Genomic DNA, 17,323 nt, shown 5'->3' on the forward strand with positions numbered 1-17,323 from the left:
AACTTAAGCGATTATTCGCTTATCAGTTCTTAAGATTCTTCACTTCCAACAGTAGCTTAGGATTAGAAAGTGAGGAATTCTACAACTTCATTAATCTATGTATTTTTTCTCTTGTGAATGGTATCGTCTCTGTAAATATTCTGTAGCTTTCTGTGGATGTCGGACAGGTTGTTGTTTGCAATCGTTTTTTATATGCAATGAAGATAATTATTATTATGCTCTTGTGTATAGAAAGAATCAGTATAATAATATGTGGATTTTGTACCAACTGTGGAATGTATAACAGTTAGCCCAAACTTTGCATTACTTTCAGTACGACGCATATATAAAGGTATTAAAGATTAGAAAATAATTTAGCATGGAGTTATGTGTTGACTTCGTCTGGCAAAGAAGAATAGAAATGTATTTAAATAGCATGAATATTTTGTGGCAGATGTTATCATTCCTTGAACTGCATGATAATGATGGCGACAGCATTTAATTATGTGTCAGCAATTAAGGGGTAAAAAATCTTAGTGTTTATGCTTTATAAATGACTATTCAGAAACAAATCTTGTTGTTGACAGATAGCATAACGTTTAGAAGACAGGCGTGCTGACACAGACGGTGGTCATGATAATTCAGAAACAGATATAAAACGTGTTTATCTTATTTAATGCAGTCATATCGAAAGTAGTAGTAGTACCATATTAAAAGGTATTTATGTTAGAGATACATTCCATTTTAACGATAAAAGGAACATTATGTTTTTAAGAATATATCTCAAACGTCACATATTTTGCTTTAAATTAACAATACACTGCTGAGAGTTGAAATGAATTATAACTCACGTTTTTCTATGATTTAACAAAATTATAAGTGATTTTTCTCACCTGACACGAGACTAATGACAACGCCAACGATAAGAACCACCACGAAACCTACAGCACTTAACCACAAATAGGACAGCCGGTAAGGTGGGAAAATGTCGTCACTGAAATGAAAAAAAATAAAAGGTCTTATACCCTACGATATCAGTGGTTAAAAAAGTATTCTAAGTTATATCACATTTTAATCAATTATAATTGTAATAGAAAAATGAGATAATACATGCATTGTTGATACGATTTATTTAACATAAACCTATTATGAAGATATTACGAATAATATACAGATGTTTATTTACATCTAAACCTTAAACAATAAATGATTGGTTAATTAATTGACTAAACACAAAGTATAAGACAGCTATCGACCGAAGGGGAGGGATGCCTTAGTGAGAGAATTTCTGAAGTATATATGATCGGAATATCGATATTTAGCATTCTTATCTAATTGGCTACTGGTAAGCGGAAAAAGTAAATAAAGATAGAGTAGTAATTTATTACGAAGGAAAATAAAACGCGATGAGGCTAATAGTGAAAATTCGCGAAACTTTCGAAGTCTGGAATTTTTATTAAGAATACCGAGAAAATTTCTGTGGTCAACATTAACATTTCGGGACATGTGTACCAAAAAACAAGCAAGGACAGAAGTAACTAGTATGTAACTGAATAAAAATAATATTTCTTATATTTTTCCATTTATAAAGCTAATCAAGTTCTGAAAATGTGTCAAAACTATTATTTTAATCAAGATTAAAACTTAACTGAACACTGTTTTTGTGCATCATACTCTACATACACTGATTTTTTTCATTAAGTTGCACGTTATTTTCACAAAAGATGGCTTGACATGGCAATTGTTTGAAGACATTGCTATAATCTGCTATTTTCAAATAGGTCCTTCGAGGCCATTTCTTCCCCCTAAACTATGACTCAAAACCATAACAATGATTGCTGCTAAAATAAATCGAAACCTCTATAATTTGCTAAAATCCTTAAATTTCCTCTATGCAGTGATGACGACAAATGTTATGGATGTGAATGAGGGGAGGTTCGTTATAACCTTTGCCTATTTTAAAGTAACGAATTATAGGCAACGGAGGGAAATTTTAAGCAACTTCGGAAAAGACTAATTCTCGCAATCCAGTAGTCCAGTTGACTTGATATAGTTCAAAGTTCAGTTTTCTAGTTTTGATTCTGAAATAGCATTAATCTGCAGTGTATTTTTGCGGTAATTCTAATGAAAAGTAGCATAAAATTTACTTTAATATAAATATAATGTAGCAATTGTTGCAAAAAATTAGGAAAAGGAGGGCTGAGAAAGAATTCCGAAATTTTCAGATTTATGTATTCTATGGTTCGTAGTATTGATAATAACAAAATTTTAAAATATTCCAAAATTTACGAAGATTAATGACGTAAATTCGCGTCGCAGTGAAGTAACTGCCTTATTAAATTTGTTTATTTGTATTAAATTTGTTTATTAAAAATTTTGTTTATTTGTAGAATTCATAAAAGCTCTAATTCTAAATACTTTTAGAATATGAGACGATATTAATTTTCCCAAATCCAAAAAATACCTGAAATTACAACAATCATATTCTTTTTTATTTTACTTTTTTTATGATGAACACTTCTACTAGACGTCAATGAAACTGTCTTTCCAAATTTTTGATTTAATACTCTTTTAGGTTAAGATTCAAAAGATTCGAGGGCAAAAAAGCGCGAAGATTCGAGTTTTTGAATTTCAAATGCTTTTGAAGATTCACGGTATTTGAGGATTCGAATGTTCCACGACTGATTTAAAATAGTTCAATAGTTCAACGATTGATTCAGATAAATAGAAAATGAACAATTTCTGATACTTTACTTGTTATGAATAATTTCTGGCATAGTTGTAATATTCGTAAGGTCAATGTGTGTGACATTATAGTAAAGTTCCGTGCAGTTTTCATAGGATCGAAAAGCTTCTGGATTGTAAGGCTGGCTGGAAAAGGCTCCCATTCCGAACCACATAGCTATCACAAAACCACTCAAAAGTCCTGTAGACGCCCCCTGAAATAAAGAAAATTCCTTTACATATCATTTTAAATTTTGTAATTATTACAAATCGAAGAGAATTTTATTAAAAGAATAGAATTTTTCAGTTTAGGAAATTTTGTTTAATGGAAAAAAAGAAAGGTATTTTGTCTAGCTATTTTGTTTGTCTCTTGCGTTATTTGTACTTGTTAGAGAGGACAAATTGGTACTGCATAATATTTTTTTAAGTTTCTGATTAGCGAGATTGCCAATAGTTGGTGCCACTATCAAAGTTCGATGCTCATTCGTGCTCTTGCTAGATGAAACTCGATTCTGGGTCCTATGCAGCCGTGACAAAACGTTTCAGATTCTCAAACTAAGAACATGCTTGCCATTTCTGAGACAATCATTTCTTTTTACGGTCAGCGAAGTCTCTGCAATCTAGCTTCAGAGGTGAAATAAGGTGCATTCCTCATATGACTGATTTAGTAAACATATTCAGGATAAATTAAATTTGATCGCATTATGCAATGGTCATATTATGGCTATGAAAAGTGAGACAGTGCTGTCGAAACGATATTTCTTCAGATTGAGCAATACACAACAGTACCAGTTAGACTCAGTTTATTGCTTTTTCTTTTTTTGTGGACAAAGCATACATTATTATTATCAATGTTGTTTCAGTGGTCCTCAGGCAAATTCTTCCAGGAGGTTTTTTTTTCCTGGACGTTTTATACTGTAAGATCGTCTTCTCAATTTTCCCATACTGTGCGGCAAAAATATTACGTTAAATTACAATCTTGTCAGTCTTACAATCTTTAAGATCGGTGTCGTCTTAGGCCGGTGGCCAGTCGCAACTGCATTTTGCTGCTCTGTGTCCAGTGTCATCTTTACTAATGTTATAAGAAGGAACAAGTGTATTTTATTTTAAATGGAAAAATAAGTTTCAAATTTAATATAACATTCACCATTTACCCCTACAAAGTACTATAAAAATTAATTTATTTCAAGCATGTAGCCATACTTTTGACTCATCATGCAGTTAATGGAAACTTGCATTTGCCATTGCGATTTATCACACATTGTGACACAGATTTAAATGTTACTAATGAATGAAAATGCTACTGAAGCAAATGCATTTTTCTGTTAGATTTTAGTTAAAATACAAGTGAAAAAAAAACATTTAGATAAATATTTTATGCATAGTATTTTTTTTAATTTCAAAGATGAAATAATAAAGGTAAAATATGAAACAGCAAACTTTACACTAATATGATGTATATGGTCACCTTCTGAGTAGATCGTGTGTTATAATACAATGTTATAAAATCGTTATACTGAAATCTGACTGAAAGGAAGTTAATATAAACTTTAAACATTATTATAGTGAATTCTGGACAATAAATTTGCAGACTGGGTTAGATTATTTGATTATGGCAAAACAAATTTCACGCAGATAGCTCTTTCAGCCACTTAAAACAGAATAATAATTGAAATAATTTTAACTTTCGATAATAAGATGAAAAAAATGTCAAAATTTACGACAGGTAAAAGGTAGATGTGAAACAATAAATTGTTTCCAAAATAGGCAGAAAGGCACTTAGACAGACGCACTCTTGACTAAAAATCTACGGAAATTGTAATATTCACATTCTTTTTTTACTGGTTAAGTTATATTATTTGGTTATGACAAATCATATTAGGGTAATCTGCCTAAAAGGGGAGCATACGTTTCATTCGTTTATGGAGAAAATTTTAAGGGGAATTGCCTTTTATTCAATTTGCACAGGGAAAAATGTAAGGACATACACATGCACGAAAAAAAAAAAATAAGCATGCAGCAATTCTGTTTCCGTGGGATTGAACCCGGGCAAACTTCCAGTGTTCAGTCTTCAACCACTCGGTCACTGGTGACTTTTGTTTTAAAACAAACTCTTTTATTTATCTCAATGAAAGTATCTTATCAGTCTTTAATTAAAACATGTAATGGGTTTCTTAGTTAGAATTAAATTGATGCGAAGACGTTGACACGCGAAAATTCGGATTTTTGAAACTGGAATATTTTTTTAGGCTTACAGAATTCGAGGATTTGATTGTCCTACAAATCCTCCAATGAAGAGTTAAACTTGTGAAAACGATAAAGTGAGAACGATAAAGATTTTATTTTTAAATAAACATTTAATAAAATGGATACCTATAAACATGTTAATTGCCCGAATGAAGCTCAAACCTGTAATCCAATAGAAAATTTGAATTTTGTAAACGTTTATATCAATATGTGAAAGCAAAACCTCAACATAATTTTAGCACTAATTCTCGTAAATAACAAAAATATGAATTCCAAGCAGAAAGTTTCTTATAAATTCATAGCAAATAATCTCCAAAGGTATAAAAAAAGCTAACAAAAATTCAATTTATTTCTTTTTAAAATATTGATACTATGATAATATTAAACTTCAGGCTTTTTTAAACCACTGATAAAGTTAGAAACGTGTGTGATCAAACTTAATTACCGTTTAAATAGAAAGTAAAGCAACTTCGGAAATAAATTGTATCAACTATAAAACGATTTTCTTTAGAAAATCTTGTTGTGAAATTGAAGGAAAGGTTCTCCATATCCCATAATCGATCATGCTTTTTTAGATTTAAAAAATCCTCTTCTGAATGTTATTCCTATCAGTGAAAATCTCTGGCCATATTTCTCATAATATAACAGAAATTCGTTTAAGGTGTGTCAGCAGAATTGTTTGCACTGCATTGATATCTTTGTTACTTCCATTCTTAATAGATTACTCAACTAATGAAACCTTTTTGTAAAAATAAATTATAATTAACATAATCCGCTGATAAAAAATTCATTGTTTGGGTTGAGATTTTACTATGCCGTATTTTTGCATACAGTACATATTAGAGATTGCACATTCGAATCCCGGATCGAATTAATCAAACCCCATTGAATCTGAAAAAGACTTGAAAAACCAAATTTTTTAGCTTTTTTCGTCAGTTTTGTTCCAACTTAAACAAATTAAACATTTTCATAAAACTTTGGAAAGATTAGGTTTAGTGACGTTCATTAGAATTGTTTAAGTGACTGTTGCAATTTCAGTGGCATCTGGATCGCCATACTCCTTCGGAGAAACCCCACATATTCTCTGTTTGAATGCTTCTTTCAGTAAAATCTGTTAAAATTTTTAAACAAGCATAAGTTCTGCTTTCTCATAAATTCTCGAAATTAACTGATAAATCGTCTCCGTAATTCTGGCTTTAGAAAACCTACTACTATTGAATCATGGATGTTTCTATCAATTTATGCTATGATATATAAACTGTGTATCATGCACGCTGTAGCGATATTTTAGTCGAACAGCTCAGTCACAGCTATTGAATTCTGAATCGTTAATAGATATTTGAACTGTTACTTAACTATTTTTTGTTAAATTATATTGAGGAAATGAAGCTGAAGGTTCAAGAGTTTCAATTATGCATTTCATTTGCTAAATTTAACTTCTGTTCTTAATGAACATAAGTGCATTTTTAAAAACTGCATTCTGAAGTCCTTTCTGCAGATTTCAAGATTTTGATTTATTTAAAAGTTTTAACATTAAGTGAAAGTTTTTCTTTACTTGAAAAGTTTTCTTCTCTTACTTGAAGAATTTGAAGGACTCGAGATTTGAAAGATTCGAGAATGCTTTAAGAATTCGGATTCGCGAAAATTAAGGAAAATTCTTGAAACATCGATCTACGTGTACAATATATTAATCAACTGTTTACATAAAAAATGTGTATTTATCGCTAAAAGTGATATAATGAAAAAACTGCAGTTGTCTTGTTTTAAATTATCAGTTCGTTGTGTTTATTCCGCTGCTGAGTTTTGATATTGTGTTTCTTCCGTTGCTGGCTTCCCGCTGATTAAGGCGGATTTGAGGTCAACATGGTTTTATCGTTTTGAAAAAGTAAATAAATTCGAATTCACGAGATTAAAAAAGCAGTTTGATTATCTATTCATAGCATTGTAATTACATTTTTTATTCAAATCAATATCAAACAGAAGAGAAACTTACCCAAGTATTAGCGCATGGAAAGAACATCCCTAATGTAAAAACACCCAGCATAGGACCACCAACTATTCCGTGTATAGTTAAGGCAGCCTGAAAGCGATTAAATGGGATATTACATATCAAGCATTTAAAAACAGACTAAGAGTTTTGAATTTCTATTGTACGAAAAAGTTTAGAAAGAAATTACTAACTTGTAGTACGCCGCCTAGTTGTTCTGCCACGAACACAAGAGCTATTGACAGTAATCCGTAAGTCAGAGCTGTAAACAATTAAAGAACTATTAAGAGATTGAGAATGTTTCATTTGTAAATTTCTCACATTTTAACTTAATTGTTTAATACTTCTAGGTGTTATTGCTCTAATTTCGCTCAAAGATGGCAAAAGCAAAATTGAAGTTTCAGACAGTTCACAGGGCTTAAGAGTTTTCGTTTACCTTCCAATTATTATAATTATAATTAACAATCCGTTGGAAGGCAGGATTTCCCCCTTGGTGTACAGCGTCCGTTTCTCGAGTGTTAAAGCCGCTGTGCTCAACGACGTGAAACAATATGTTTCGCATAATTTTATTTTCAATAAGTAAGATAATTTGGTTCCTTCAGAACAGGAAATTCAAAAACTCAACATTGCATTCGCAGAGAATCGAACCATGTATTTTCCATTTATTTCGCTGCATGTACTTAGGATTATATACAAGGACATATAAAAGAAATTTTTTAATTCATTACATTTCCTTGTGCTACATCCCTTCCCAAAGGGCGACTGGAGAAAAGAAGTTAGAATTATTCAGGCAAAATCAATGTGGAAAAGAGTATCAAATAACTGTTATAAATAGAAAAAAATCGGAAGTCGGACTTTGCCAGTTTGTAGTTCTAACCCTACAGCACTGCTCTGTTGGCATTTGAAACAAAATACGCATCCATTATGCTCAATAACAAATATTCATTACTGCAAGTAAGTGAAGATGTTCTGGTTTCAGAATCAATATTACATTTTTTCTACATATTCTCTGCAGTACCATATTTAGTGTAATGTATTTCAATAAAAATGTCTCAATAATTAATATGAAACACACAGGCATTTAACAACCGTTAAGTACTTCTGTGAGAAAATGTTTTTGTGTTGAAAGGAAGACATATTTTTACCTCAGAAAGTAAGATATTGTGAATGCTCAGCAATAAGGAACATCAAGAATAACAAACACATCAGGAAAGAGGACTATATTTCATTTTTTAAATTTCAGTTGTTAGAGCTGCTGACAATACTGACTAAATGATATTAGGAGTGAATTTACGGGATTGCGTATGACGCAAAGAAGTTCCCAAATCATTAAATAATTATTAAAATGGTTAACATACTTTGAATCATACGTTAAAGCGCCCCGCCCCCCAGATTCAAGCGAGACGAGACCGTCATTTCATTAATCCGCCACTATATACTGTATACGTAGGACCAAATTAAAAATCTAATATCTTGTGGCAAACATTCCAATGAATATATTTTGAAAACTACAGATTAATAGTTTAATTAAAAAAGAAAAATATAACAATGTATTGAAGTGAAAACTAAAGATAACCAGCTAAAGTAATAAGCAGGAATGACTGACATGCATGATTCCCCTTGAATAATTTTTCAAAGGGAATCGTGCGTTAACCTATTAAGAATGGTAAAAATATGCTAACGCGTAACTGAGATGCTTTAGAAAAGAATGATATTTTATCCATATGATGGCTTTAAGAGGTTTGACTTACATATATTAGTACTTTAACGAATCTTTTGAGTTCCTAAAATAACAAACATTCTTATTTATCTGGGCTCATAAAGAGCAACAATGGGAATTGCAGATGGCGCGGCGACGTGCTAGAGTTATTTTTTCCCCAACTGATGTCTTCAGTTCATCAACTTTTCTCCCCACTTAGAATGATTCGAAAAAGTAAAAATGGAAATCAGCTGCCGTGCTTTCAAAGATGACAAGCGCAGTTTGTTTATTGCAAAACCCTCCATACATTTAGCGTTTTAATATAGTATAATAGTCACATTTAGTATTTTATATCCTTCAAAATCAAAACGGGATTCTGAGTTGAACGCCACAGGAATATATTCTTCTTCTTGTTTATTTATTTTTTATAGTTTTGTCTTATATCCAAACAGACAACTGACATCCTTTTTTTATCTGGCTAGGTTCTTGCTTACTTTATGTATTTATGTTTTATTTTAGATTTTTTATTATACCTGTCCACCAAGTATGCGTTTGATTTGGAATGAAGTTATTTGTATTCCCTTATAATAACCCTAAGAACATAAAAAAAGTTGTTGCAACTCACAGCAATAATCGGTCTTCAAGAGACAGAAAAAAAATTGCTCGACACTTAAAGACGTTATGGAAAGTGCCAACTTTAGGCCTACTAGCCACGTGCTGGACAGCTTCCTATTATTTATCGCATCGTTCATTTAATATGTGACCCTGACTCTGACTGATCATTATTTCAATGTGCAATCTCAACTTCTTGAAACAAAATATACCTATGTGCCTCAACTTATCTTGGGAAATACATACGGTATAAATCTGCAGTTTACAAAATTTATAATATTACGTGTACATGCATTTAAACGTTTATTTCCACTGTCATTTTTCAGGTTTAAAGTACTTTTTAAAGGGGTACCTGCAGCTTTTGCTTTCAAAAAGTATTTTTCTATTCTGGTCATTCTAATATGACATGCTTTAATTCATAAATAACACTCAATAGTGTTCACTTTTCATGTTTTATATGAGAAATGACTAAATGGTGGCCCATGGACCATATATGGCTTATTAGCGATTTTTTATATGATTATGGCCTAGACTAATAAAATTTATTATTTCTGATTGCAGATTTCAAAATATATGCATATTTTCATATTTAGCCATCTTATGATGATTAATATAAAAAACTATTTCATGATTTAAAGATCAACATTATTACTGAAAACTAATTTCGGAGAATTTCATCTTTGCATGGAGCGCTCACGCTGTTCTTATTAACAAGTATTATATTTTTAGCCTTTACATTTAGAGGCCTCAGATCTTTATTTATTATTTTTATTTATTTATTATAAGTCCAAAGGGATTTGAATCCCGAAGGACTATTAGTTTCGTTTTGGCATTTTGCGTCGGACTCATAAATGTCGGTTCACTTTTCAAACTGTTGCCACAAAATGTTAGAGTCCTGCATTATATTTGAAGAAATTAAATAATGAAAAATCTGCATAAATGTATGTATATTTCTCGTATTGTGATAAAACAACGGTACACAGAGTCATCGAATTTTGAATAACGTAATCCTCCAACGAATATGAGCATGTGGAAGACCAAATTTGAAATTTGAAATTTGTTTTATGATCGATTTCCTATTTTTTAAAACTTTGACGAATTTTTGATTAACAAACTCAAGGATTTCAAAGCGAGCAATGGCAACGTTGTGCAGAAAAAACATTTTTATCTCCAGCGCGTGAGTCTCTGTATCGGAAATTCTAAAGATATGCTCGTTTTAAAACTATTTTGCGATATTGCTGTTGCACTGGATCTTATGGTTTAAGTGCGAGGAACATGATATTTAATAAAGAAAGGTAACACACAAAATGTTAAAAACGCCCCTTTGGACGTAATTTAAAATCTGAAACATTTCAGATTTTTTTTTTTTATTTATTTTATTATTTTTATTTTTAGCCTCAGATTTTTTAAACATTTTCAGCACAAACTGTATTCTGAGGTAACGCTTTTTGAATTTCTTTGTTAATTTTAATTTGGATTTCTCTGTTGTTTTGTCTGCAAAACCATTTGCAAAGATTATTTTAAATCACAACCATAAGAATATTGAAATACAGAGGGTGCTTACACATTTTTAGTGCAATTTTCGATAAAGAATTAAAAAAAAGGAAATGTTTTGGAATCAAAATTTCTGGCAGCAAGTTATCATATGAAATAAGGAATAACGTCTGCTTCTTTTAAATTAATTTTTCTTCTAAAATGTCTCGTGTAAACAAGCTGTGGATTGTAACATATCTTTTTGGTCTTTCTAAAGATAAAATTCCTATTTCATAATTCAAACACGTTGTGAAGTGCATGGGATTAAAATTTCGAAGTTCAAAATAAGCAGCATTGTTAATCAAAAAGGGAAAAACGGCCAGTCATTATTTCTACACGGAAAAAAGACTCCGAATGAATACACGAAAAAGGTACGTACTTTTTCTAATGTTTATAAAATTGAATCATTGGTGACAAGAGAAAAGTCCACCGAAGCAGAAATCATTTGCAGAGTCTTTAAATGCATTTGTAGCCGTAATAAATAAAGTAATAAACCAAGATTTAACAACTTAAAGAAACTAAAAACTGAATGTTGATCAACATATGCCGAGACATGTGGTTCAACACAAAACGATTCGTAGAACACCGTATAAAAATTCTTCAGCAGGACATTAATTAAAATATAGTGCGACCTTTTATGAAACCTGAGTTTACCGAAATGACTGCAAGAAAAGAAGGTTTATTTATTAAACTCTTACAAAATAAAAAGTTTTACCGGATAAAAGATTATACTATCCAGGAAAGTGAAAAAACTATTGTAACGAAAAAATATTGATTTTGAAAAATTAGCAAAAAATGTTTTAAACAATAAAAACAAAATATTAGTCAATCTCATCTTTAAAATAATCTTAAAAGATAATCAATAATTTTTTAAGAAACATGAAACAATGTAGATTAATTATTAATAGTTTAATGTTCCAATTATTCAATTCACGCCATGTCCGTGAGATTACATCTGATCCTCAGAATGAAATCGGAGGCCATAAATGAAGCTATTGCCACCCAATGTTATAACAACATTCACTTAGCTTTCGTATTATGAAAGCGTATTTATAGTCAACGCAATGAAGAGAATCATTTAAAATCAGCTTGCACGTCTTATGATTATTCTGCAATAAGCGTTACATATCGTTCTCAAAATTTACGAAAGAAGTAGCCATATGTTTAATGTACATCATTTCAGAGACTTTTCTCCAACTCTTTTACGTGCATTATCTGTTTCAAAAATACAACCCCTTGATAAGTATAAATTTTATAACAATATGCAATTTGTTACAGACTATTGCTCTTTTTTTTACACACTGGAGCAGAATTATTGTTTGAATTTAGCGAATTTCGGAGAACATAAATAAATATCAGAAACTGTTACAACTGTGGAGGCGTAATAACAATATGCAATTTGTTACAGCCTATTGCTCTTTTTTTTACACACTGGAGAAGAATTATTATTTGAATTTAGCGAATTTCGGAGAACATAAATAAAAATCAGAAACTGTTACAACTGTGGAGGCGTAATATCTCTTATTTATTTTTAGTACTTATAAAAGTGCATTCCTCATCAGCATATCAAAGTAAATCATTTGAAAATAATTTGTGCTTTCTAATTTAAATTTCATTTCTAAATTTTATTTGATCTTTCTAACAGCAATTTATAATATACACTCTTTTGCAAAAAAATCGAAGCACCATGAAGGAAGTGGTTGTTTTTGATGAAATTGAATATGTATATAGCTCATACACAGATAATGAAATGATTAAAAAATCAAGGTCATAGTTCACGGCTCACAGTCACCCATTGAGTGTTCAAATTAGTAGTTGGTCGAACCGCCCCTGGCGGCAATGCATGCTTGAATTCGTCGAGGTAAGGAGTGGTAGAGGTTCCTAATGTTATCCTGCGACACATTCTGGCAGGCATTCATCAGTTGTCGTTCCATATGTGCGATATTTTGTGGTGCCCGAACCTGGCGGCCTACCATGTCTCAGACATGCTCGATTGGTGAAATGGCTGGTGACCTTGCGGGCCAAGGAAGAGCATCAACCGCACGGAGACAACCCAGAGAAATGCGAGCGGTATGTAGCCTGGCATTATCTTGTTGGAAAAGGGCCCTAGGATGCCGTACCGGGAAGGATAATACAACCGGTCGCAGGATGGTATCAACATATCGTTGAGCTGTTAAAGATGTACGGAGGATGACTAAATATGACCTGCTGTCATAATAAATAGCGCACCACACTATCACATCAGGTGTTAAGGCTGTATGCCTTTGTAAAACAAAAGCTGATTGGGATCGCTGTCGCCTTCTTCTCCAGAAACGAACACGGTGGTCATCTGCTTCAAGAGTGAAGCGGGATTCATCGCTGAATACTACACGATGCCAGTCTGATGGCAGCTATGATGATCGGCTGTGACACTACTTCAGACGACTCCGCCGTTGTGGGGTCAAAGGCAAACGTCTTATAGGCCTCTGTGAGCGACAAGACAAGCGCCGTGAGATGGTGAACTGTCCACGGGAGGTATAAACGTGGCTGTAGTGCGTTGAATAGTCGACAATGATACCGTTGGGGCGGTTCGGGCATGGCGAACAGTCATCCTATCTTGCCTCGCATTTGTGCTCCTTGGCCTTCCAGAGCCTTCATTTCGTCGGCAATTTCCTTGTAGCAACTACTGCTGCCAATAACTTTGCACAGCAGTTTCTGTACGCTGTAGGTGGCGGCCTATTGTTCGGTATGACCACCCAGCTTCACGCAACCCTACAATGCGACCACGTTCCAAGTCGTTTCGTTGTATGTAAAATTTTCGATATCATCGTAATGGCATCTTCACTTGCTTCTTTTGCGGAATTACAATGGCAGCAACAAAAAAAGATAAATTTTCCGCCTCTGTTACTAGTTTCATATTTTGCGAACTGCGCTCTAGAAATGCCCGCTATGATCGAAATTCCAGTTCATTTGTCTTGAAACTTTGACCATTTGCATGTTCAATCAAGATGTTTTTGCATACCAAAATTTCGTCAGGATCGCGAAAGTCCTTCTTGGTGCTTCGATTTTTTTTGCAAAAGAGTGTACATTATTTTATACAATTAGGAGAATGGATAAACATAAGACTTTAAAATCATAAAATGTGCCGATTCATTTTTAAATTTATGTCTTGGGTACACTTTTGTCTGCCTCAAGCATAAGATATAATGGAAGGTTTTACACTAGACTGCAACTGTTGTTAACCTTTCTTTTTTCACAAATTTAATTCGAGTGATAAGTTTATTTTTCAGATAGTAATGCACTTTCTGATATTTTGATATTTTTCTTCTGAAAAAACATTTACGTTGCAAAAAGAATTGAAGGAAAAAGTACGCCAAAGATTTCAAAATTGAACTTTTTTAGTTGAATTTCAGGTTTGTTTGCTAATGAAAAATTAGTCTTATCACTTTATCAGCCTTATCATTTCGGTAACTTAAGATATTTTTTCATTCATTTAACATTAAAATTTCCTCAGAGATATCAGATAGTAGTCTGTAGTTTTCAGGTTGCAAGATGCTTTTAAGTATATTTTTCACGCATCCAATGATAATGACTTCACTCGTAGAAAATAAGTAACATACGACAGTACAGGTAAAGGAAAAATTTCAGCAGCTCTGATTTAAATTATTATTGTGTCATTATTATTATAACTATCATTTATTATCACAACTTACTCAAATGACCAAAAAAAGTGAATGAAAGTTGTAGTATTTTTCACATGTTTTAATTTATTTAATTTGAGCCAAATGTTCTGCCTTCTTTTCTGTCAAGTATTAAGTATTTACCTGTCAACATTTTTAATATCAAATGTTCTGCTATTTCAGATTATAAGAAATAGTTTCTTACCAAGGATTTTGGTAATTCTTGTTGCCCATACTTCTTTCAGATCTTTGAAAATAAAGGGTTTGATGAAATCTTCAAGCGTCACGGCAGCTAAAGAATTGACGCCTGATGAAACTGTACTGATTGGGAGAGAAAGAAATATACGAAAAGTAAACTAACATACTTCTGTCAAGGTCAAAATTAAAAAAAAAAAGGATCATTTTTAGAAATTTCTTAGAATTTACTTTATTTGCTATGATTTCTTAATAGTTAACACCCCCTCCGCTCCAAAATTTACAAACGTCTACATTAGGTAATGAATCATTAATACATACTTTCAGAAAGGCAAGTCAATAAAATTTTATTTATTAATAAGTGATAAGAGCAAGGAACAATATGCTCCCATAGTACCCATAATACCTACTTATGAAAAGAGCAAAATTTTGTGCTTGCGATTTTCGACAGAAATAACTATTTCACTCATTTGTGTTTAAAGAAAAAAAAGAAGAAAGGGAATTAAAGACTTTACATCTTAATATCGAGATGCTATTTCGGCTTTTGAAATGGAATCATGATTATGTATGATAAGACACTGACGACATATTTTTGATAAGATAATATTCCCAAGATTTTTCTCACTGCTTTGTTTTCAAATGAGATTTTTGTGATGATATTTCCTCTTCGATAGAGTTTCCATTTGCGGCATGTTCAGGGTATTTTTTACAAAACTAGATGTGAAGGGCAAAACCCCTTTATCAAGGCTCTTGCTATTCCCATTCTTTTCAGTGCAACAGTTGACAATAATGGTAATTAGAAAAAGAACTTAATGAAACAATCTAATAATTTACTATTATTTAAAATTTAGTATCATTTAAACAAAACGTCTGTTCCATCTTTTCAGTTTCCTTTCCATCTATACCAATTTCATTTTCACGGTTTCAGTTTAAGAAATTTACTAATTTTAATCCTTCAATGCATGGGGATGCATATATGAATCATACCAATTTTTACTGAATTTAGCAATAAAAAAATTACAAAGCAGACGGTTAACTGGGATGATTTTTATCTTTATATCCATATCAATGCTTAGCTATTCTTTTTACTTTTTACTTCCTTGTACGAAATAAAAAGGAAGTATTGAAATCGCGAAAAGTTTCAGGCAGCGTATTTCAACGAAAATATCCATTTTGACCGCTATCGAATGCAATTTAACGATATTTTTGCGTGATATCTGTACGTAAGGACAGAATAAAAGACTCTTTTCCTCCAAAAAACTAAAAAACTGCTTTAAAATGAATTCTGAAGAAAATTTTTCGTGGCGACTGTACGAACGTATGTACGTACGTGCGTACGTACGTATCTCGCATAACTCAAAAACGCGTAGCCTCAGAACGTTGAAATTTTGTATGTAGGACTGCTATAACATGTAGATGTGCATCTCGTATTTTGGTTGCAATCGGCCGCACCAAACCATATTTATAAATATATCCACTCTGTTATCCGGCTCAGTGATCTCAGTTTCTTTACTCTTATATGTTTGTAAATTGTACATTTTTTGCTTTAAAAATGATTGAATTATGTTGTTTTTATTTTCCGGTTAAGGGTTTTATGCCTTTAGTAAATCTGTATGCAGTATTTTTAGAATTATCAACAGTTTTAAAATTGTTTAAGTGCCGCTAAGCCTAATTTGATGGCGGCCATTGCTCTTATTTACATTTGAAACAGCTGAGTAGCGGATTTGTTGTCAATCTAGAGAAACTTAGCTTCGCAACAACAAAGATAACGCTTTCATTTATTATTTAAGTCATGCTTAATCCTTTCTGGAATTTTTTTCGAGGAAATAAGCGTTTAAGATTTACTTCGTAATTTTTAATATAGATATTTTGAGTTTTTATGTATTTTTGCCTTCTCGCGAAGTGAGAACTGAATTAATTAAATGAGAAATACTCAATCGTCTGTGAAAAACTGATTGTTTTTCGTTTTGTTTGCTTAATTTTTTTATACATCATTCTAGCTTTATTATAGTATTTGAATAGAACATGTGGCAACGATTAGATAATTCTATTCTTTAAATAATATAAATTTTGTGCATTCTGAGTTATAATATGAACGAAATATAATACTGTTAAGTAAACCTAGCGCTATGGTAAACAAAGTGAATTTTAAAGAATGCATTTATTCTATTGTGGTTTATGCGCTGTTGTCGAAGTAGGCTTAATTCAATCTAATAAGTTTAAATAAAATGCAAGAAAAAATGCGTATAATTTAATATTCCGTACAAGGAAGTCATGTGGTGTACACATCGGATTTTTTTCTAAATTGTTATATTTCCTAGTAGATGGCAGCATTTATTTCATTAGTGCCAAGAACATATAATTCATTTCTGTTGTCTTCAGTGGTCAAGTTATTTTTCCCGCCTTCCTAGCATGCCTTCGTAGTGTAATGGTCAGCACACTGAGCCGGTATTTCAGAGGTCCGTAGTTCGATTCCTGGCGAAGGCGATTGCTCATTTTTCATCTCTACGTCTTTTCCAATTAACCTAATGTCTCTACAAAGTTAGCTTTGTGTTATTCATAAATTCGATATTAGGGGCTTAAAAATTTTAGTCTGTATAGCTGAAGGCATGTACTTTTCACTTCTATGTTGAGAATTAACTACAGAATTGTTTTAAAATGAAATATGTCAAGTGTTCTGTTTCATTC

General features: G+C 32.0%; 1 protein-coding gene across 4 annotated transcripts in view; it reads right to left on the reverse strand.

Moving 5' to 3' along the window:
* LOC118199929 (sodium-coupled monocarboxylate transporter 2-like) overlaps nt 1–17,323 on the reverse strand; it is a 78,928-nt gene that overhangs the window by 14,207 nt on the left and 47,398 nt on the right. For all 4 annotated transcript variants that reach the window (XM_035371813.1, XM_035371815.1, XM_035371816.2 and 1 more), the window contains exons 10-14: nt 14,646–14,761; nt 7,132–7,199; nt 6,944–7,030; nt 2,734–2,918; nt 873–973 (exon numbers count right to left, since the gene is read on the reverse strand). In XM_035371813.1, the coding sequence (XP_035227704.1) occupies nt 873–973; nt 2,734–2,918; nt 6,944–7,030; nt 7,132–7,199; nt 14,646–14,761 (557 nt within the window). The remainder of the gene's footprint in view (nt 1–872; nt 974–2,733; nt 2,919–6,943; nt 7,031–7,131; nt 7,200–14,645; nt 14,762–17,323) is intronic.

Source organism: Stegodyphus dumicola, chromosome 8 (genome assembly GCF_044657685.1).
Source record: "Stegodyphus dumicola isolate Sdum_Otavi_A_Nest chromosome 8, ASM4465768v1".
NCBI lineage: Eukaryota > Metazoa > Arthropoda > Arachnida > Araneae > Eresidae > Stegodyphus > Stegodyphus dumicola.